This window comes from Narcine bancroftii, chromosome 11 (genome assembly GCF_036971445.1).
Source record: "Narcine bancroftii isolate sNarBan1 chromosome 11, sNarBan1.hap1, whole genome shotgun sequence".
NCBI classification, from domain to species: domain Eukaryota; kingdom Metazoa; phylum Chordata; class Chondrichthyes; order Torpediniformes; family Narcinidae; genus Narcine; species Narcine bancroftii.
In genome coordinates, this window is record NC_091479.1 from 81,414,699 (window position 1) to 81,438,675 (window position 23,977).

At 40.1% G+C, this 23,977-nt stretch overlaps 1 protein-coding gene across 4 annotated transcripts in view; it reads left to right on the forward strand.

Annotated features, from left to right (window-relative positions):
- Positions 1-20,736, forward strand: part of LOC138746022 (protein FAM180A) — a 43,192-nt gene extending 22,456 nt beyond the window's left edge. For 3 of the 4 annotated variants that reach the window (XR_011346654.1, XR_011346655.1, XR_011346656.1), the window contains one exon: positions 7,479-8,080. Coding sequence is in view for 1 of the 4 variants with exons in the window: in XM_069903706.1 (XP_069759807.1) it covers positions 7,479-7,582; positions 17,828-18,148 (425 nt within the window). In the remaining 3 variants the exon portion in view is untranslated. Of the gene's footprint in view, positions 1-7,478; positions 8,081-17,827 lie in introns of those variants that run through there. The other variant, XM_069903706.1, reaches the window with a different exon arrangement.
- Positions 20,737-23,977: the final 3,241 nt, after the last annotated feature.

Here is a 23,977-nt window from a genome sequence, read left to right on the forward strand (position 1 = left end):
CACCTAGAAGATCAGATTACTACTGATGGGTTGGTGGCACTGGTGGGACATGAATACTCAATGAGAACTTAATGTAGGAGTCAGGGATATTGCTGAGTATCTCCATAGTTTTTGAGGTTTGAAATGAGGGTACTGTCACTGAACTTACTGAAGTGAATATTTGTGTTTGCTCATTATTTTTTTCTTCTTGTCTGTGTTAGGCTGAAGTTAAACATGAACATGCTCTTGATTCCCATTTTGGCTAGGCTATATGGGCAGAATTCCAATGGTCTGCTGGTGCAGGGGTGGGGTCAGTGTGGAGAGAAACACATTCAACTGTTGTAAGCAACTGGCTGAGAAACATTTGCTCATAGAATGAGCATTTCTACAACTACCGTGTTCCTCAAGTTTAGATGCTCCTCTAAACAGCACGGAATCTATGTCCACGTGTGATTATTGTGGTGACAAGACATTTCTAAATTAGTGGAATGCAAAAGACACATGTCTGTGAATTTTATACATTTATTTCAGCCTCACAGAGGACTGTTGGAAAATGTGTCACCAAACCTAAGTCATTAATTGTTAGCATGCACTAATCAGATGAATAATTCTGATGTTAGGCATCTTTATACATCAATTCTACTTCTCTTCCAATGTTTACTTCTGTTGAATTCAGAAGGAAAAAAAAAATGATTACCCTGGTGTTGAAGGATCCACACTAATAGAGCAATTAAAACTCTGGGGAACATTCTGCACCCAGTGGTGAGGGAAGATCACATATATTTAAGATAAAACTATTGGGAAGATTAAATGATCTAACAATTTACTGTAACGAGCCAATGCATCAACAACGGGGTTGAAAGATGCTTCCAACAATCTGCCAAAAATTGAAATCAGACTCTGTAAAGCGGAATGCCACAGTATAAGTTATAGCTGCTGAGAGATTCATGACATACTGGGCTAACCCTGAGCATTTTACAAAGGATTATAAAAAGCATTCCATTATACTCCAAACTTCACATCGTCCAACCTTGCTGTTGCTAATTAACAACAGCATTATGATTGGTCGAGGGCAATCTTGGCAGCAGCGAAACCTGGACAAGAGCCTAGTAAAGGTAAAAGTGAAGCGAATCTCAATTTGAATAATTTGATCGTGCCAGGACTGCTCAATTAATCCCAGAATGCAAACATTTCTTCTGTTCAACTTCTGTTCCATTTATGGACTATTGTTGGAATAAGGAATTAGTCAAATTAAATAATTCTGAGGAAGCTTGACTAATGCTACTGCCCAATATAAGCACTGTTCCTCCCTCTACCCTGTTCTTCCCCTCATTAACTGCAATAAGTTCAGTGATAGACCCATGGTCAAACAGCATGGAAACAGAACTCTTCCACCACTTTGATCATCAAGCATCCATTTACACAAATGCTGCGCGAGACTCCCCACATTTTTTTTGGGAATATTTTATTGGTTTTAAGAAAATACAGAATATAAGACTCAATTTATATAATAACAATAATACATTTGGATATAAAATCATAGAAAAACATTCATAAGGTCTGAAAAAAAAGGTAAGAAGAGTCCCTCTTCTCCCAGCATCCCCCTCCTCAGATTCAAAAGGAAAGGGGGACAGACAGCAGGTTATAGAGGGAGATAAAAAGAAAGAAAATAGAAAAGAAAAAGCAAGGTTCGACATCCCAGAATCACATCATTTAAAAAGCATTACATTTCTAATAAGGAGTATACTAATTGGCAAATATCAAAATAAATTATACAATCTTGGCATTTAAGTAATCTAAATAAGGTTGCCAAATTTCGATGAACATACCATATCCATTCTTAACACTTCTCAAGGGGAATACAATTTTGCACTTCCATGTTCTAACTGTCAATGAAGTAGGGAAATAGATTTCTATGTTACTGCGATACATTTCCTGGCTATTGACAGCACAATTTTAATACATTTAGATTTACATCTGGACAAATTAACTTCTATAACTGCCAAATTCCCCAGAAGAAACAATTCCAGGTCTAGAGAGAAGTTCACCCCCACAATTTTTGTCAACACTTCCCCTAATTCTATCCAAAAGGGTCTTAATTTTGTGCATAACCAGGTGGAATGTAACAAGGTTCTAACATCTATACCACACCTAAAACACCTATCAGAAAATTCTGGTTTATTTTATGTACCTCTTGAAGTGTGAGATACAACTGGTGCAGAAAATTATAATGAATCTGTCCATTAATTAATTAATTAATTAAGGTCTTACCTCCACATAGATCTAACCAGCATTGTGGATCGATTACAATGCCCAAATCTGATTCCCATCTCTCCATTGATCTATGTAGTCCAGATTTTGGGTTTTGATCTTGGATCAGAGTATCTACATTAGAGATAAACTTGGTTGCTTTCTCCTTTTGAATTAGAATTTCCATGTCTGAGCACATTGGTAGGACCATTAATCCCCACTTTATCCTCAAAAAGGATTGCAATTGGAGGTAACAGAAGAATGTGTTGTTAGATAACATTTATTTTTAAGTACCTCAAAAGACATAAATTGCCTCTGTTAAACATAACAATCTTCAATGCACCTGATTCCATGTTAGTACCAGGTTGCCAAGATTCTGTCACCCAAAGTCATGGGTATTCAACTGTTTTGAGATAGAGGCATCTTTGAGGATAATCCCTCTTTTAATTCCACAGATTGTTTAATTTTATTCCAAATATAAATTGCATGTTTTAATAATGGGTTTTCCTTTTAATTAATTTAAAATTCCATTTATAAATAAATTCTTCTGCCATCTCCTCTCCTACCATGTGCAAGCCCAATGATAACCCAGGATGGAATCATCTCACTAAAAAAAGCAGCAACAAAACAAATTTGTGCAGCTAAATAATTTTTTTTTTAATCCGGCAATTTTAACCCTCCCAATTGATGATCCCAGGTCAATTTATCCATAGAATTTCTCGAAACTTTCCTTGGCCAAAGGAATAAATGAATATGTCCATTAAGAATTTTAAGAAATTGACTTCCCACATTTTCATCAACTTGCCCAAATCCCACAACTTGCCGACAATTTACAACGGGAAATTCACTTCATGGGATGTGACAGGAAGTTCCTCCATCATAGTAAAATGAGAGGAGGAGAAGGCTCTGCTCTGAATGCTGAAGGTTCAGAAAGCAGATCCCCTGACACTCTGGCTCTCCATGCTTTAATCCGGTGACCTAAAAAGATATCGTTAGTTGATTCTTAATTCCCAAAAATCTATAGGTTGATCAGAAGTTAATTTGGTGAAGATCAGAAGTTTGAACAAATTTGCTAGTGTTGTTACTTGGAGATAAAACAATGTGTAGATGTCAATCCTGTTCTATAGCTTATTTAAATATTTCACCACCTCATCCATTTTAATGGCCATTCTTTTTAGAACCAAAGGCAGCCAGGTTTTGCAAACATTGAGAAACCAGCAGTTCCAAGCAGATGAGAAAGGGCAAAAAATTGTGTCCGCCTCCTGGTTGTTTTCACCCTGAACCCCTCATCCTCCTGGTACAATTGGGCTCACTCACAAACCACCACCAGAGCTTGACCATTATCCCATTATCAGAGAACTAACATGCCTGCAATAAGGAACCACACCCCTCTCAACTATCCAGTCATCATCCCTCCTCACCTCCAATTGCTTTACTTCCAATCTTCCCTGATAAGTATAAAATCCCACTTTAGGATGGGTATCACACCCACCACAACCAACCTTCTTGATCTCTTTCCTGCTACAAATATATCTTTTAACTCAGCTAAGTGTTGGTCTATAAGCAGGTTTTCGACCTTGGGCCCCATCCTGTTAGTTAGACTTTACATAGGAGAAGCTCATTTAAATGAGCCATGCTTTGAATTCTACAGGGTATTCATTCCTTTCAACCTCACAACAACATTTTCATTGAAATTGATGGAATCAATCCTGTGGAGCCATCTATTCATTAGTGATAAATCAACTATTTTTAGTGTATTGTTCTCCAGAGTAGTTGAAGACTGTATTCATTTCTAAATAAATACTATGAGGTTTGTATTGCATCATTCCCTGACATGAAAGCATAGATTATATTTTGTGCAATTTCATGTTATCTAACAAAACATCATTCAACCAAAATATACGCATGGACATTGTTTAATGATTTCCAAGTTCTGAAAAGCCACAGCCTCTTTTAGAAGTAATTCTGACAAACAATTGCTGTTCCAGTTCCTGGTTCCTGGTGAAAGGAAACTCTTTCTATTTAACTAACTGAATTTCTTGGCTGCAGGACAAAGCCCTCATTAACCATTTTCAGGCCTGATGCAGTCAAATCATGGCTTTGATGAAAAGAGTCTGGTTGCAAATCTATATAAGGGCTAACCCTATTCATGCTGCGGCATCAGTAGGTTTGGTTTTTAATTACACATTCAGGCTTTGTGGATGTCATGATATGGCAGACATGGCATGTGCCTGGGGTGCCACTTGAAGGGGAAGGGGGAGGACGCACCACTTGAACGAAGCCCCCCCACATCCCCGACCCCATTCCCCTCTCCTCAAACAAGGAACACACGCCTATCTCTTCTACGTTAGGCACACTCATCCTCCTTCCTTGTCCTAGTGTTCACTCTCAATTATACAATGCCAAATACAACATGGCGGCCACCAAGGCCAGCTCTCGCAAGACCTCCTTGTCACTGTCTATTTTGACACATTGACCTGCCATAGGCGCTATTTTGCGTAGATACGCCCGTGATGTCAGGGCAAGGTTAACATTTAATGGCCATCTTAATTGCCCCCGAACTCAATATTTCAGAGGCCATTTAAGAACCAATGCTGATGGTGGGTCTGAAGTCACGTGTAGGCCAGACCTTTCCTTCTCTGAAGAGCACTGGTGAATGAGGTGGAGAACTATCCTGACACCTCTCTACAGGGCAATGGGTTCTAAGCAAGAGATAAATGCTCATCACACTGAACTCAAATGCTGCGAGAACCATAATATGAGGAAGAGCTGGACTTCTTGGCTTGATTCACATAACCAGCTGGGTAGTTAAGAGTGTATCAGCCAGTGGGCTGATATCGCCTCAAACCGTGCATCTTGGCGCCTCACAGTTTGGCGGGCAGCAACCTCCTTTGAAGAAGACCGCAGAGCCCACCTCACTGACAAAAGGCAAAGGAGGAAAAACCCAACACGCAACCCCAACCAACCAATTTTCCCCTGCAACCGCTGCAATCGTGTCTGCCTGTCCCGCATCGGACTTGTCAGCCACAAACGAGCCTGCAGCTGACGTGGACTTTTTACCCCCTCCATAAATCTTCGTCCACGAAGCCAAGCCAAAGAAAGAAATTTATGCATATAAGCATATAAAGCCAAATCAGTATTGAAAATAAACGGTTAAAGGAGATTTAAGGTCAGATCTTAAATGTTTTGAAATCACTTTTCTGGAACTTTAATGAGTGAAAGCAGATGTTGGTATGTTAGGCACGAACAGATTTCCTTCAGATCTCACTCCTAGTGTAACTGCACACAGATGCCACACAGACCTATACAAACTCAGCTTCGGCTTCCGAAGTAAAACACAGACTATTTACGTAACGTGTATGGTGAAAATTATATATATTTAAGGTATGGATAGAGGTGTTTTAGCCTAATCTTTGCTGATCAAAAATGGAAATTTTATCCCCCACCTGCCTGATTTTCACCGGCAAGTCTCTAAATTATTATCTTTAGATACTTTTTAAAAATATCGTGAGAATTTCAGCATCTTCTGTCCTTTTGAAAAGTTGACTGCAAACACCCTTTTGTCAGCCACTGAGCAAAATAATATATCTCATCAACTCCCCTCTAATTTTTCTGCTCTTACCTTAACACTCTCGCTACAAAAGCCTACCCTGCCATTCGATATGGTCGTGGCTGATCTGCCCTAAGCCCCAGCTCCACTCCTGCGCCAGTTGTCCGTAGTCTTCACTTCTCTACGCCTTGAAAAAATATTGCAGATGTCAGAAATCTGAAACAAAGACAGAAATGCTGGAAGAACTCAATGAGTCCAACTGCATCTGGAGAAAGGGAAGCAACATTTTGGGACGATGACCCTTGACCAGAACTTGCCAATATCTATGGATGGATGTTTGAACTGAAGCACTGCTGCTTGACTGGCTGAGTTCCTTCAGCATTTCTCTGGTTTCAGAAGCTAGAAAACACTCACGTCAGCAGTGTCCACAAAAAGAAAAGGTTAACATGTAAGGTCAATTATATTAACTTGACTGGAAACTAGTTTGTTATAATGCCTGTTATTTGTTTTCTTTCTCTCTAACTTGCTTCATTAAGCTATCAACGGATTAGCCTCATCAACAGGCTATCACCATCTTAACTGCAGTCTCATTCTATCAGAGATTACATCCCTGTCCACATCATCTCAGCCGCTTCAAACATACCCATTTTCTCTCTCTCTCCCAGTTCCAATGAAGAGCCATCAACCTGCATCATTAATTCAGCTTCTCTTTGTACAGATGCTGCCTGACTGGGTGAGCCTTAAAGGCATTTTCTCTTTTATCTAATTTCTTAGACGCGGGATCCTTGATGTATCTTGTCTCTCTGTTTTTGCCATTTGCAAGAACTCCACGAGTCTATATCATTCTTCATTTATCATGAAAAGATTCAAAGAACTTTTCACACTCTCCACATTTAATTTGCACTTTGGTTTCTAGAAGTTCCATTATTTGCTTTCTAATTCTCTTTACTTTTAAATATTTATAGTATATCACAAATGTTGATAGTTTTTCATGCACATTCCTTGTTCTCCTAGTTTCATTTTTAATTTCACCCTGAACCTCTTATTTTGCTCCATGTTTTCCGTGGTGCTGTGCTCTTGATAGCTGTTTTTTAATTTTTATCCATGATGTTCAGAATTGGGAGCTGTCCTCTTTAAATGGGAGCAAAATTGTTCTGGATCCCTTTGAATGCTTCCACTATTTGCACTCTGACTTTCCTTTCAATAACTGGCATTACCTCAATTTTGAGATTTTAGGTGCATTTTGAATCCCACTGTGACAGTTCTGGCTGTTCCTTTTAGTCTCAAATTTTGGCAAAATCAATTTGCCTCAGATCTATTTCTGCATTTTAAAAAGGAAATATTATTTTGTGGGTCAAAGCCATTACATTTATCCATACATATGAAAGAGAGATAAAGGTAATAGTATGAGCAATGATTATACATCTTAAAAAATTATGAGACAAACGTTTGTACAAAATGTTCACGGGTGATATGCACACTTTCCAAGGGGTCAAGTTGAGGTATTCATATTAAGCTAATGGGTGGCATAAAATGCTTTATTCATCTGTGTTAGTGCAGTCTCTCTCGTTCTGCTTCCCACCAATATTTTATTTTTATTCTTAACATTAATATTCCTGTTGATGTTTTATCAATGTGCTTGATTTTGCAATTATTTTATTCTCATTGACCACATTTCCTTTCCCTTTCCTTCTTCCAGTACTCTTCCCATCTGCACAGAGGCTAAAAAGAAATGTAGATCCCGACATTCCTGTTAATCCTGTGTTCCAGAGGTCACAGAAGAACTTGGAGCTGCTGTATGAGGTTTCTCTCTCGATCTTTCTCCCATGCTTCTTTACTTTTTTTTGTAAGATGTTGTTAAATGCTTAATTGATTTGGAAGAAGCCAAACATATTGTTAATAAAGCACTTTGCAGTCAAAGCTTCACAATGCAAACAATTATAAATCATTTACGAACTGACCATTGTTGACTCTGGGTGAAGAGAAACTGCATCACTTTTATAATACAGTAACTTATTAATGATAATTTTGTGCATTTTTAAAATTTCTAAGTCGATGCTATTAACTGTCATGAGATACAATATTGTGCAAACGTCTATGGATAGCCTGCAACATTTTACAATGTGGCAGTTTGTTCTGGATTAACATGATTCCCTGCAATATCATGAAGAGAATGTCCTAAATCAACATTCTTCACTCGAACAATGCTGTGCTGTGGAGTGTACCAAATAATTTTGGACCAGTATACCATTTTGCAGTGCAAGAATATCAACTCACACTCAAAAGCAACATCTACCATATTTACTTGTGTAATCATCTAATTTTTCAGATCACTTTTTTGGGTGAAATAAAAATCTTTTACATGGGTCAAACTTTTGACCTTGTTAGGTACCTGCATCATTCAAGGCGCTGGGAGCTCGGATGGCTGGGACCAGGTGGTAAGGCGGTCAGGACATTGAGAGCTCGGATGGACAGGCGGCTGGGATGTCTGGAGTTCCAGTGGGCGGGCGGCCGAGGCAAGGGTCCACTCTCATGGCGTTGGGAGCTTGGATGAGTGAGCGGTTGAGGTCAAAAATAGGGAGGTCAACTTTTGCACGTGTCAGACAAAAACATCCAATTTTGGGACCAAAAAGGGAGGGGGGGGGGAGGGGTCGACTAAACCACGGTATCAACAATTTCACGAGTACATATGGTATTTACAAAAAGAAACCTCACAGGCAGTTGCCTGCACTTAGATGAAACAAAACCAGAATTTGAATTCATCGGAGTGTGTTTCAAACACACAATAAAATCCTCACCTGCTTCAGTGTGTTGTGACAAGCATAACTACAGAATAATGACTAGTCCTTTAACACAGGGCAAATTTCCAAGAGAGTAATCAGTCATGAAATGCTGGACATGAGTTGGACGATGATTTAATAAAACCAGAAAAGGAAGCAAAGCTGTATTATATTATTATCCAGACATATCTCGGTCTTCGATACACGGGGCACAGCAAAGGAATGTCCAAAAAAAAACTCCAGAATAAGCACTCAAAAACTGTGTGCTGAGCCAAATGGGTCATTCAGTGGATTTGTTCATCTTGATCTGTACACAATATAGCTCAAAAATTGGATTTCTCCATTTTATGGCGTGCTAAAACATCATGGGATGTGGTGCTAGGTCCCCCTGAACCATTGATCACCGACTTTGTCAAAAAGATCACTGGCACAGCCTCAGACTGGTTTGCACGCAGCTAAATAAAAGGATCCGCTGGAGGTCCCAGGGTGGATCTATCGCAGCTGCCGACACTTTACACTGCAACAATGTGGTGCAAAAAACAAACACAAAACTCGAGAAGACTCTACTTCAGGATTTAATCAGCTTGAAGTTCAACACCAAAGTGAACACCAGGTCTGTTTAACCTCTGGTTCCATGTGGCCGACTAGTTTAGGAAAGGGCCGGCTTTATATGGGCTGGTGATTGACAGCCGGCAAGGTGGGGCCAGCCTCCCAGGTTGCCTACCTGCAGGTACAGTGGTTGCCCCCTGCAGTAGGCTGGTAGGAGTATAGTCATGGTTGTATCACCTCAGACATTAGGTGCTTTCAAGCTGCCTTGTAAAATGGGGTGAACCGGGCAATTTGCTCAGTTAGCACCCCACTCACAAGGCAGCTTGAAAGGGTCCAACTCAGTCAGCATCGTCCAAAGTTAACTGGGTCCCTGCCCTACCTTGGAGGTAGTCAGGGAACCCAGTTAAATTTACCCAGAACACGTCCACCAGCGGCTTGAACAGGAAAATGGCTGACCCGGTTACTCCTGTGAAGTCACTGCTTATGCGCTGGCATCACAGGGAAACCCTGGTTGAAGTGTCTGAAGTGATCAGGGGGAGGAGGGTGGGGAGAGACGACTTGCTGCCAGGGCCTGGGAAGTTGGGGTGGGGAAGAGGTCACTGCCTCAAGGTGGAGAGACAGGGGACTACACCCGGGGGGTGGGGAGTGAAGTTGCTGCCATGGGGGGAGAGGTTGATGTTGCGGGGGGATGGGGATGCCACAATCAAAGGGAGAGTGGTCGCTGCCGTGGGGGCAGTGAGGAGAGGTGTCGGCTGCTGCAGGAGCAGAGAGGAGGGACGATGGGTTGGCTGCCGTGGGGGTGAGTTTGAGCACAATTGATGGTGGGAGGGAAACTGACAGCTGGTGGAGGGATGGGAGAGACTAGTTTGCGTGATGCATCACTTACCATGTCATCAAGGGTTGGCGATTTACTGGGGCTATCCCCTCTCAGCTTAAAAGGCGCTGGAGGCACCTTTGCCCCACTAATCGTGCCTGGATCCCAGGAGGGCTACCCTGGGGGCTGCAGCTTAAAAGCACCTATTGAGAGAAGGGTGTCAGAATGCAGTCAGAAGCATCACACTGCCATGCGGAGAAAGTGGTGAGGGGAATTTCACACTGATTTACAGGTAGAGACAACAGGGAAATCTTGTGTGCTTGAGGGTGGGCCGAGGGCTGTGGTTATTTTTTTTCTTCCCTCACTACCACAGGGCCTACTGGAGTTGGCAAGGCATCAGTCCTCAGGCACCAAAAACTCCACACCATGGGGAAAATAACAAAGAAAGTTTCATGATTTCACACGATACATTAAAGTGAGCTGAACCCACTAAAAGTTCTTGCCTGAAAATTCATTTTACACATATGTGACGTACTTAATGATTCTTTGCTTTTGCCCTACCCTAAGACTAATGTCACCCTCCAAATAAATCACTAATTTGAGACATCCTGCCTTTAAAAAAAATTATTGTGTTTTTATCCCTTTAAGCCTCGTTTAAAGCTGCCCTGCACAATAGGACAAGCAGTTGCCAACTCAATGGCCTGCTGAGTTACAGGAATTGGCTCCATTCTGTTAAAGAATTCTCTCCACCCCATGCCATGGAGATGAAAGAAACAGAGCAGAGGTGGAACCGTGTCAAATAGTGGGGGTTGTGAAAAAACCAGGGGAGGGGTAAGGGGCAGTATCCAGCAGTGGTTGGGTTTACAAGGAGCAGGGCGATCTCACTCCCTAACCACATGTTTCTCTGGGACTCAGTCAGCAGAGGGAACATCAGGGCCACAGACTGAGGTTTCTGTGAATTGAGGACATAATGCATGGGTTCTTTGATCTCTGCTCAGTGCTGCAGAAGAGATTTAAAATACATAATAATGTTGTGGGAGGAGGGGTGTGGGATTTAAAATATTAAATCATCGCCAGAGCAGGAACACTTTCCGAGGCATGAATTGCTGCTGGCTGCATTTCTTGATCTGTTTAAAGTTAAGATGATATAGTTTTAACCTGATTCAATTTCTAGCAGTAAGTAATTAATGAGCACTGGGCAAGTTGATGACATCATCATATGGATGAGCTGAAACCAGGGAATCACAGCAGAAATACATGAAGTACATGAACTCCATGTAATTTTTTTGCACTGTTTACTGTAGCCAACCAGAATGATCTGGTGTGCTGTGCTGTGAAAACCCTCAGACTTTATGTAGACTGGGAGATTGTTTTGCTGAGGATCTTCACTGTGTCTGCTGCAATATTGGGGACCTCCCAGTGGCCAATGTGATGACCAAGACCAGCAGCAACAGATATTCACCAAGACAATAGTATCTTCTAAAACAATCATTTTTACTAATAACTATTAATAACATAACACTTATTACTTAACTCTAAGCTTAACCCCACTATGTACAGATATGTGTGTGTGTGTGTGTGTGTGTGTGTGTGTGTGTGTGTGTGTGTGTGTGTGCGCGCGTGCGTGCGTGCGTCGTGTGTACGCGCATGCACGGCAGGTCCCAAACCATTACAGTTCAGGCACAATTCTGAAAAGTCAATTTTTAAAGTTCAGTCTTAGAAATCTTTTGTGTTGAAACTCAGAGTCAGTATAACATCAAGGGCCGAAGGGCCTGTACTATTGTTCTATGTTCAGAACCATTGTTCAAAAGTTCGCAAAACTCACAAATTCTTGTAGATTTGTTCTCAGAGAAATTTTTATTCACATGAATGACTTTTTTTTTCACAATTCCTCTCTCTTCATGAGGCTGTGGAACCTGAGGCTGCGGGAGCCGAGGCTGTGAGTCTACAGCTATAGCTTCCTCCTTATCACTCTCCTTGTCCTCATATGCCTCCTGCTCTCGGTGCTTTGGGTTCTGCCTCCTGGCCTTCAGCCTTTGTGTTTTCTGCTTAATTTTCATCCTCCACTACCTGTCAGTTTCAGGATGAAGTCTTTGCACTCACTGATATATTCTGTAGGGCAATCTTTTAATCACTTAGGCAATAACATCTAATTTTTGGAAGGCCAATAATTCTGTTGCTTGTATATTGCCCTTCATTGAAAAGAAATGCTGCCACTGTGGTCGGATCCTGAATTGGAGCGCTGAACACTCGACATGGAAGGTAGCCATTGGCTGCCTGCACTGAAGCTGTCCAGGTCTGCAAAATTTCTGAGACTGCTAGCTTCTCAGACACACTGCATTGCCATGAGGAAGCTCTCTACACAGTTCACAACGCCCTACACATTAAAGGAAATGAAAATGTTCCTGTTCACAAATGGGCTTGTGTTGTGAATGGAAGCCCACATGGCTGCAGTGATTGGCTGAGTGAACCCATGAAAATCAACAAAGGTGTATGGGATGCTGTCAGCTCACCACTGAAATCCACTTAGATGAAATAATTTCTTACATGACTTCTCTCACGCAACAGTGAACAGTATATTGGGAGAAAAGGCAGAGAACTGCTGTGGCTTTGTGGAAAAATCTTTTATCAAGGAAACTAAGAGTCAACATGATTTTAAATCCATCGAGCAAACAGCCCAGCTGAAGGTCTACCTGCAGACTGCCCAGTATCTCAGAGATCATGTGCTTGAAAGATCTGAGCTTGCAAACACATTGTTCACCACTGAGGCCCGGGTAAGTTCTGGTGTCTCTGAGGATTGTGGGATTATGTTCCACTGAGAGACACACAACTTCATTTTTTGCTCATAGGTTTAAAAGCTTTGCTGCTCAGTCAGCCATGGAAAGTGACTATCTATCAGCAGCTAAATGCTGGAGAAAAGACCTCCTGTTAACATGCACAGTAGACTTTGGAGTGTTTCAGTTCTGAAGATGAGTATTAAAATTTTGTTTAAACGTACAGCAAGGTAACAGGCCATTTTGGCCCACAAGTCTGTGCTGCCCAATTTACATCCCATTAACCCATACCCCTGGTATGTTTTGAAGGGTGGGAATAAACCGGAGCCCCTGGACACGGGGAAAACGTACAAACTCCTTACAGACAACGCGGGACTTGAACCCCATTCTGGTCCCGATTGCTGGCTCTGTAAAGGCATTGCTCTAACTGCTACACCAGTCATGCCGCCCTTCAATCTGGCTTTACGTCAGCGGAGTTTTCCTAAAACACAAACCACATCAAAGTGCTGCTTGCTTGAATTATGCTCTTTCATGGCAGATACATGGCTCCAATTTATGTCAGTGAAGGTAGAAAGGGACAGCCTGTAACATCAGTAACCATAGCTTAGATATACTAACATGGGGCATATCCAGTAATACTTGCCAATTTTGTGATTGGTGCGATTTTACCAATGATTTCTATCGTGATCTACTCCAGGCAAAATAGTTTCTGCTTAGTGCCTTAAAAAAATGTCATGGAACGTGATCCATCTTCTCGACATAGCCGAATGGTTTCTGACAAAGAGGGGAAGAAACTCACTTCAAGTATTTAGCAACTGACACTGTGTGTATTCAAAGGTTTATGTGTATTTTGGTCAATATGGTTCATAGTGTGAAAAATAAAAAAGTTTTAAAAAGTATTTAGCAACTGCATCATTGGAAATAATTGATCTTACAGCACCCTCTGGTGAAGCAGAAGGGCAGCACTTCCACCCCACTCACTCTTGCTTTTGATGAATCACTGAAAACATACTCCTGCAGTTGGGTCCGGGGTGTTTTCCTTTCCCGGTGCTCTGGATCGATCAATTCTCTTGAGAAAATTCAAATTCAAATTTAAAAAAAAGAGAATTGATCGATCCAGAGCACCGGGAAAGGAAAACACCCCGGACACAACTGCAGGATATTGTCAAATCAAGCGCAATGATGATGAGATATAATATAATTTGTATTGATGAAATTCGTACCTGGACCTGGTAAAGTAAAAAAAAATAGATTCTTCTAGTTTGGATGATAGTTCTTTCTATTTTTCTTTCTGTGTTCTCTTCTTATTTCTTTTTGGGGAATTCTTTATCTTCTTTCTATTTGGGGGAGGGCAGATTAGATTTGGGTTTTAAAAGCCATCATGCAACATGCAATATTAATATACTGTGCATGAATTTTGGATCCATGACTTTTTTTTAAATTTGAATTTGAATTTTCTCAAGTCATGGATCCAAAAAACACAAATATAGGTTCCATATTTTCAAAAATATATATAGGATATCTATTTCCTACCTCAAAAATAATCATCTCAGTAATGAACAGCTTCCATTTCTGAATCTATATAATTATCAATACTTTTGCAAGATATTGCTAAGATAACTCTTCCAAATTCTTTTTAAAATGTATTAACCATTACCATTTCACCAAAGTTCAGTTACTCAAAATCTTACGACATCTCTTCTCCTAACTTCTTTAATCCAGTAAAATGAACTCTCTTTAAACATCTCTAACTCAAAAAAAAGGTCAAAAGAAGTAATAAAATGAATACATAACTTAAGCATGTAACCAATTACAAGAGCAGCTATAATTCAACCCATTATTTTTCCCACTGTGATCAAAATATTGTTCCCCAACTTGACAAAAATAGTTACCTTGAGATTTTCAAATGACGAGGAAATACAAGCTTTCCATCATGATTGATTGTGAAATGCCAAACGATACACTATACTATTCTATATTGGGATTTCCAGTTGTTTTTGATATTATTCATCTCTAATATTGTCCAATAACTGGAGAGCTCAGAGAGCTTTCAATTCTTAGGTACCAAGGTAGAAGACTGACATGTTAAATTTAAGTGACCAGTAGCAGATGACCGAAGGAACATTCCTACTGGGATTTTTTGAGGCTTTTGAATTTATTTCCAGGGCTGGTGGTTGAGGTGGAAACTTTATGAGCCTCCAAGGTTAGGTGAATAAATGAAAGGAGGAAAGTAATTGAGAGGGAGTCAAATTAAGGCGGGGTCTATTTGTCAACACAGATAGGATAGGCAAATGCTCTGTTTCCGTAACCTCTGCATTTTATGAACTTGTTCCATTAAATGAACACTTGTGTAATTTTTGCTCAATGACTTGGCTTAATACTTGATAATTAAGTTCCTTGCTTGGCTCCTCACGAATGACAGAACCTAATAATAACCCTTTACAGTGAGCAGACCTCTCATGGTAAATACTCTTCAATGACTAGATTCTTGACTCCATCATAATGGCATTACTCAGTGTCTCCAATAATCAAGATCAAGAAATATTGCTCCTCTTCAAATGAAATTCTTGCACTAACCTTTTTAAGTGGCGTTCCTCAAAATTACTATTCCTGGCATGCGGCTCACTTACAATAAACATTCAAAATAATTTCCTTCCGTGCATCTTGTTCCTCTGTAGCTGATGGTAAAAGTAAGTGACGATTAATAGTCCCTCAAAGCTTGGCTCTTATAATCTGTCATGTGGTTTTCATTATTGACTAAGTTTTATACAACTTTGCTCTTTATTTATTAGCAATATGACTGTAATAAACCTGTTTTAAATAGAATGATGTAGCTAAAAGAACAGGACAAGTATGTGACACCAAAAAAATTTAAGCTTAAATCTTTCAGCATTATGCCTGACATTACTAAAACAAATTTTATTCCTCGATATCATGTCTGATTTTCCTATCTCTTATTCCTTGTTACTTGCAACTTTACATGTATTTCACACCCAGAACTTTGTTTATTTTTAGTGTGACCGCTTTAATGGTTTGACTGCATGGAGAAGAGTCGTTTACTGGTCCTTATTGTTGTGGATGTGTGTACATGTCCAAATATCCTATCCCTGTCTTCCTTTTTATGGGATTAAGTGGGGAGGCAGGGTGGGGTTTGAAGGGTAGAAAAGATGGATCTCAGAAGTTACGGTGAGGGGTGGGGGGGGGGGGGGAGGCAAGTTAGTTTTTATCCAAGTAGAATAATGCTGTTTTACAATGTGCACTAAGGATCAACATTGAGATGATTCGCAATACTGTATACAGTCACTTAAATCCAAACCCAGAATATAAGATCATTCATACATTAACACCACCACTCCAAACCATGGCATTGTCTCCAAGATGTTGTTTTTTGAACAAATGGAGATTATCAATCTCTAGGTTTTATCCATTTTGTGTTCTAATTGAATCTACACTGTTGTTCTTGCCAAGGAGATATTTCCCAGGTTCTGGGTGATCTCCAGTCTTCACATGTGAGCTTGACCAAACCATGCAGCAGATGAGTCAGTTGTTAAGAGTTCTACATCAGAACTTAATCCTGCCCTTGGTACAAATTTAATCATTTAAACTGGCAGAAATTACAGACACCGAAAACAGCAAAGTCCTGATTATATTCATGCTTTTCCTGAATCTAATCCAAGGACGCCAATATGAATATGTTTCATGTGTTTTCTGTGACATAAAAGGAGGGCTTTCTTCCCATCTATGCTGGTTTTCGGAGCATCTCATCACTCTAAAACCCATTCCCACTTCTACCATGCTGATTCTCCAACCACCTACCTACACTAGGGTAAATTATTCTTTTCTTTCTTTCTTTGGCTTGGCTTCGCGGATGAAGATTTATGGAGGGGTAATGTCCACGTCAGCTGCAGGCTCGTTTGTGGCTGACAAGTCCGATGCGGGACAGGCAGACACGGTTGCAGCGGTTGCGAGGGAAAATTGGTGGGTTGGGGTTGGGTGTTGGGTTTTTCCTCCTTGTCTTTTGTCAGTGAGGTGGGCTCTGCAGTCTTCTTCAAAGGAGGTTGCTGCCCGCCCAACTGTGAGGCGCCAAGATGCACGGTTTGAGGCGATATCAGCCCACTGGCGGTGGTCAATGTGGCAGGCACCAAGAGATTTCTTTCGGCAGTCCTTGTACCTCTTCTTTGGTGCACCTCTGTCTTGGTGGCCAGTGGAGAGCTCGCCATATAACACGATCTTGGGAAGGCTATGGTCCTCCATTCTGGAGACGTGACCTACCCTGCGCAGTTGGATCTTCAGCAGCGTGGATTCGATGCTGTCGGCCTCTGCCATCTCGAGTACTTCAATGTTGGTGATGAAGTCGCTCCAATGAATGTTGAGGATGGAGCGGAGACAACACTGGTGGAAGCGTTCTAGGAGCCGTAGGTGATGCCGGTAGAGGACCCATGATTCGGAGCCGAACAGGAGTGTGGGTATGACAACGGCTCTGTATATGCTAATCTTTGTGAGGTTTTTCAGTTGGTTGTTTTTCCAGACTCTTTTGTGTAGTCTTCCAAAGGCGCTATTTGCTTTGGCGAGTCTGTTGTCTATCTCGTTGTCGATCCTTGCATCCGATGAAATGGTGCAGCTGAGATAGGTAAACTGATTGACCCTTTTGAGTTTTGTGTGCCCGATGGAGATGTGGGGGGGCTGGTAGTCATGGTGGGGAGCTGGCTGATGGAGGACCTCAGTTTTCTTCAGGCTGACTTCCAGGCCAAACATTTTGGCAGTTTCCACAAAACAGGACGTCAAGCACTGAAGAGCTGGCTCTGAATGGGCAACTAAAGCGGCATCGTCTGCAAAGAGTAGTTCACGGACAAGTTGCTCTTGTGTCTTGGTGTGAGCTTGCAGGTGCCTCAGATTATAATGGCTGATTAACCCACCAAACCAGAAGCAGGCCTTTTTCTGATCCTTCCCAAGATTCCAGCCTCACATGTGATATTTATATGGCTGAACCTCTTACTGTTTAAGAGTTTCAAAAGCTAATTTGATTGGTTCCCATAAATTTTAAACCTCTGCTTCATCATTGTTTATGACTTACAAGACATTATTTACCTGTTGTTTTAATCATATTTTTATATCTCTGTTACATTTCTAGTTTCTTCTGGATGGGTTGAACATTGAAGACAACCTTAAATGTTCTCTGAAGGATGAAGAGTTCTCGTCAATGAGGGCAGGAAAGAAGTTCAATGCTATTTTTAATACAATCATCCCCAGGAACATTACTGACATCAGAAGGTTTACTTACAGACTCACCAATTACAGTGGGCAGCTCAAACCTATAGACTTTGAGAGAACACTGTTAACCTTGGTGTTCACGGCTTATCAGGGAGCAAGATCTCAAGGGCATCAACAGGATGACTGGACAGAGTCATTAGTGGACATCTTTCAGGCTTTGAGACATGATTTATTACTTTAATAACTGGATGTTAAAAGGTGCATTCAAATTCTAATTCCCGAATAGTTCATTTACTTTCATTCTAATGATTTTTGATAGTCTCCTGAATATACTTCAAGCTTTCCAGAATAAATTCTTGCAGTATCTGAATTGGAAAACAGCGTCATCTTCTGATTGCAAATGAAGAGAAGCTGGAAGGCCTCAACAAGGCAGGCAGTGTCCATAGAGAGAAATGGACAGTCCTCATCTTGTTGGGACTTGAAAAAGGATTCAGACCCCAAACGGTGACTGTCTATTTCTCTCCATTGATCACTGCCTCAATTGTCTGAGTATCTCCAGCTCCTCTTTGGTTGCTCAAGATTCCAACATTGTGTCTCTGGTTATCTTCTTCCTGACTCACTGGTCTCTGCATGCTCCCTCCAAATCCTCCACCACTTGGAAATGTATTGTGAATCCTTCATTTTCACTGGATCTAACTCCTGGAACATCCTGTTCAAGAAAATTATGGATGCACCTTCACTAGAAAGATTGCAGTGTTTAAAAAAGGTTTTTTGTCCAAGATCAATACATTCTTGTCAAATAAAGAAATAACATATTTAGGCCAAAATAGACGAATAATGGAGGAAAAACTATAAGAAATTTAACCGCAGAAACTACAGGTTAAAATAAAACCAACCAAAGCCAGCAAACATAAGATACATCATAGTTGAACCAGTTATCTTGTGCCCCTTACACTTTATTTCATTATCAATTCTGATCATAAAAAAAATCCATTAAAGGTAAATGAAGCTGAGTTTCATTAATTTTAATACATTAGAAGGAATTATGTAGAATGAAATTTTAATCCTTTATTCTAATTTTTATAACAATTAAATAATTCATTCCAACTACTGCCACTTGCCCTGAAAGCCAATTTGTGGAGAAATAAAACATTTCAAACTAATTCTTTCTCCTCTGGGCCCTGTGCTTAAATCCAAGGCAGGTTAATGGAGCCAAAGTCTCTTTCTCAGCATGTTGTGAGAATGCTAAAGAGCATGTGGATCCCCTTTAGAAATCAATCATCTGGCAATAAATTATGACTCTTACTGATGGAGTACACATCTGAGTGTGGAGTAGAGTGGTGGGAGCTTTATTTTGTAATCAGCAATCTGAACCGACACAGAATATCTGAAAGGTCGTCAATTCCCCACACTAGCATTCGTGATCAAAATTAAAATCTTGTAACGCAAGATGATAATGAAATAAGATTAGTCATCTTTTCTTCTAATGATCGAGGCATATTCTAATTCCTGCCATTCACCATTATTTGCACATCGTTAAGCAGAATTACGTAACTTCGCTGTACATTTAGAAGTATAAACCGCTTTACTAATTAAAATGTAACACAAACATATGATAGAAGTGTTAGTCTTGCTACGAGCCCGGAGGACGCCAAAACCCAGCAGCAGTAGATATTCACCAAGACAAATGGTCACTTAAACAAAAGTTGCTTTTAATTATCTTTAAACGTGAAAACAGAATCACACTTAAACTTATCACTATTGACTTCATTAACCTATCTTAACCCCCTTCTCATTCTAAGTGCACTTGTATGTAATGTCTGTGTAAGTTCAAAAATGTTCTTTGATTCACATTCTATCTCACTGCTTCCAAGTTCACTGGTTGCAGGCAATTCTTATACTATACACAGAATTGAACATTTATAAAGTTCACCAGGCTTTGGTGCTTGAAAGTTAAATGGTTACCACTCAGGAAGGTTCTTGTCGGTTTTCAGGGAGATATTTGTTTTATGCTGGACACCCACAACTGATTCCTTTTTAACCAGCCACTTCAGTGTCTTGTTGAAGAAACTTGCCCCCCTCGGGGTTTTCCAGATGATAACCTCTTTCTTTCAGGTCGCCACAAAGTTCCCTTTTGTTTCTCGTATCTCAAGTGAAATATTAGACAACCAGTCCTCTCCTCTTGCAAAAACCACAAGGGCTTTGACCAGGCTGAACTAAGCATTCACAACCCGTCTTCCAAATTGGGTTTTCCACAAGCTTGCCAGCTTATCCTGTTCCAGTCCTAGCTGCTGTTGCCAACTGTATCACTGTAGAACTGATCTCTGTGTCTCTTGCTCTCTCTGAGAGAAAGTCTGTTTGACTCTCTCTACTTGCAAAACCACATGACCCTCTTTCATCTCTGGCCTTTTTGTAAACAACAATTCATTAGTGAAGTCTCTTGGACACTCTCCAAAGCTTTTGCAAAGGCTCAGGGGCCGCTCTAGCATGAGCAGAGCTCCAGAATTTTAAATAAGGTCTGTTTTAAAGTGTTTGTTCTGACCTACACTAAAAATCTTCCCCAATTTATCTCCCAAAAACTGATTCCTGATATCCATACACAAAACAAATACAACATAATCTGTCACACTTTCTCCTACAAAGGAATTTTAACTCTTGAGTTAAAATTTAGTTATAACTAAGCTGTCTTTAAAAATCACTAAAGAGATAACAATATACAATATATAACATGTTATAATAAAGTAACCCAATGTTGAGAGTATATATTTCGAAACATGAGCAATTTTAATATCTTGACAAACAATCTGCTATCACATTATTTGTACCTCTGATATGATTAATTTGAAGATTATATTCTTGTAATATTAAACTCCAGTTTAACAATCTTCTGTTTTTATTCTTCATTTTATTCAAAAACACCAGATAAATTGTTGCATGAGAGGTACCGAGATATACATCAAAATTCTGCATAGCAAATATTATAGACAACAGTACTTTCTCAATAGAGGATTAGTTCCTTTGATGAACATTGAATTTTTTTGAAAAGTAGTCAACTGAATGGTCAATATCATTAAGTTTTTGTAATAAAACTGTGGCTGCTCCCTCACTGGCATCCACTGCTAAAGAAAATGGTTTGTCAAAATCAGGAGATTTTAACATAGGGTAATGGCATAGCATCTCCTTTAAATTTTCTAAAGCTGTCTGACAAATTTTAGTCCACACAAATTTCTCCCCTTTCTTCAAAAGGTTGGTTAAAGGAAGAGCCACTTCAGCAAAATTTCTGGAAAATTTTCCTAGAATATCCTGCCATTCCTAAAAACCTTGTCTCTGTTTTCTTGCCATTGGGAATAGAAAACTCAGAAATTGAATTCACCTTAGCTTGAATAGGTGCAAGTTTGCCGTGACCAACTACATGACCTAAGTATGTTACAGTGGCATTTGCAAATTGACTTTTTGCTAAATTAACAGTTATGCTTGCTTTGGATAATCTTGCAAACAATTTGTCCATTTCCCTTAGATGTTCTTCCCATGTCGTCAATATATGCATCTGTATGTGTTAATCCTTGGATTACCAAATTAATCATCCTTTGGAATATTGCAGGGGGATTTTTCATGCCAAAAGGTAACACATTATACTCATATAAACCCGATGGAGTTACAAAAGCTGAAATATTCTTTCCTCTCTCAGTTAGAGGCACATACCAGTCACCCTTCAACAAATCCAATTTAGTAAGAAATTTAGCTTTGCCAATTTTATCAATACAGTCATCTATTCTCAGAATAGGATAAGCATCTGTTTTAGTTACTGAATTAACCTTCCTGTAATCTGGTTTCGGTACCAGAATACAAGGAGAACTCCAATCCGAGTTCAAAGGTATAATAGTATCATTTTTCAACATATATTCACCTCCTTCTCCATGATTTTACTCTTCTGAATGGGTGTTGTTTTATGGGACTTGCTTCTCCCACGTCCACATCATGATAAATCACTGATGTCCTTTTTGGCACATCATGGAACAAATTTATATATTTCAAAATTAATTCTTTCAATTGCATCTGTTCTTGTGACTTAAAATAGCCTAACTTTTCCTCCAAATTTTCCAAAATTGCTGAGTTAGACAGTGCACAAGAACCATGGTTTCTTTAAGGTTACCCTCACAAGATTCTGTTTCCATAATGTTATGATCCATAACTTCCTCAACCCTGTCAACAACTAACACCTCTGATACAGAATGTTCTCCACTACCTTTTTCCTCTGAATAAGGTTTCATTAACAATTCACCCTTCAAGTAATATCCACAAACCATTTCCTTAATCTCCTGTTCACTTACTGCTTTGTCCCTTAAGTCATTAAGTTCTGTATCTGTCTCTTGTTGCTGAATTAACTCTTTCCTTGACAAAGAGAAATCCCTACTCTCACAATTACCCTGCTTTTTCAAAACTATTTCAGAAGCACTGGGCAAGTCTCTATCAATTGGATCTTCAGCTCTCATCATTTTCTTAGACAAAGACCTTGTAACAGCATTTGCAGGATATATCTCGCAATCCTCTTCAACCTCATCCTTACTAGGCCGATTTGTTAATCTCAAAACTGACCCAACTTTATCCTCTCCCAAATCATTCCCTAATAAAAAGAAGACGCTTTGAAATTACTCCTACTATAACTGATCCCTTAACTAATTCTGAATTCAGCACTATGTTGTGAAGAGATATTGCCTCTACCTCATCTCCAACACCTCTAATCAAAGTTGTCTCCCCGTGTCAGTCTTCTGATCCAGAGTTAAAACATTTTCCAACAACAGTGATGGAGTAGCCCCAGTATCTCTAAGAATTTTAACTGGAACCTGTGATTCTCCCTCCTTGACTGAAACCAAGCCCTCTGACACAAAAAGTTTGGAACATCTGCTCTCCTTAAATTCAACTGTCTGAATACACACTTCTGGTAAAACTTCCTTTTCTCATCTCTTTTTCAACTCTAGACAATTTGCAATAACATGACCAAGTTTCTTATAAAAATGACATCCAAATCCAGAAGGTTTATCTTTTCCCACCTTACCTTCATCTTTTATCTTAACATTCTCCCCAGACTTAATTTCAGGCTTACGTGCAACTTGGCGCCTCACAGTTCGGCGGGCAGCAACCTCCTTTGAAGAAGACCGCAGAGCCCACCTCAGTGACAAAAGGCAAAGGAGGAAAAACCCAACACCCAACCCCAACCCACCAATTTTCCCCTGCAACCGCTGCAACCGTGTCTGCCTGTCCCGCATCGGACTTGTCAGCCACAAACGAGCCTGCAGCTGACGTGGACATTTACCCCTCCATAAATCTTCGTCCGCGAAGCCAAGCCAACGAACCCTCTGAACAGGCTCACTATTCTGAAATGTATTTTTGTGAATTAGGGCAAATTTGTCCGCTAATCTAGCTGTTTGTCACCACGACCCCACATCTCTCTCATCCAGGTATAATTTAATCTCATTCGGAACACACCTTTTAATTTCCTCACTTAATATCAATTCTCGCAATCTGTCAAAATCATCGTTTATTCCGTTTGATGAGCGCCAACAGTCAAAAAAAAACACGAAGAAAGCAGCCCCAATTTATCTCCCAAAAACATACATATATATATATATATATATATATACACACACACACAAAACAAGCACAACATAATCTATCGCAGTCTTCACTCAAGAACTCTGAAGGATTTTTTTTCTTGATATTGGATTCTGTGTGCAGAAAATGTAAAGTTACAGATATGCCATGTGGGTGGTTGCTTCCATTTGCTGATGTGTGTTTAAGATTGTAGTTACAGGTTTCAGTTGGAAACATGAAGATAGTTATTAAGAGGATGAATCTAACTATACATACCTTAGAGATGAACAATATCACAGACATAATGTACTTGAGGAAGCCCCAGTAAAGGATAATATCATGGAATTGTCTTGGATGCTAGGTTTAATTTTATGGTAGCTGGAGCAAGAAACTGCCCCTGGGGTGGCACAGTGGCCATTGCAGTTAGCACAAGGCCTTGACAGCTCCAGTGATCAGGACCAGGATTCGAATCCCACAC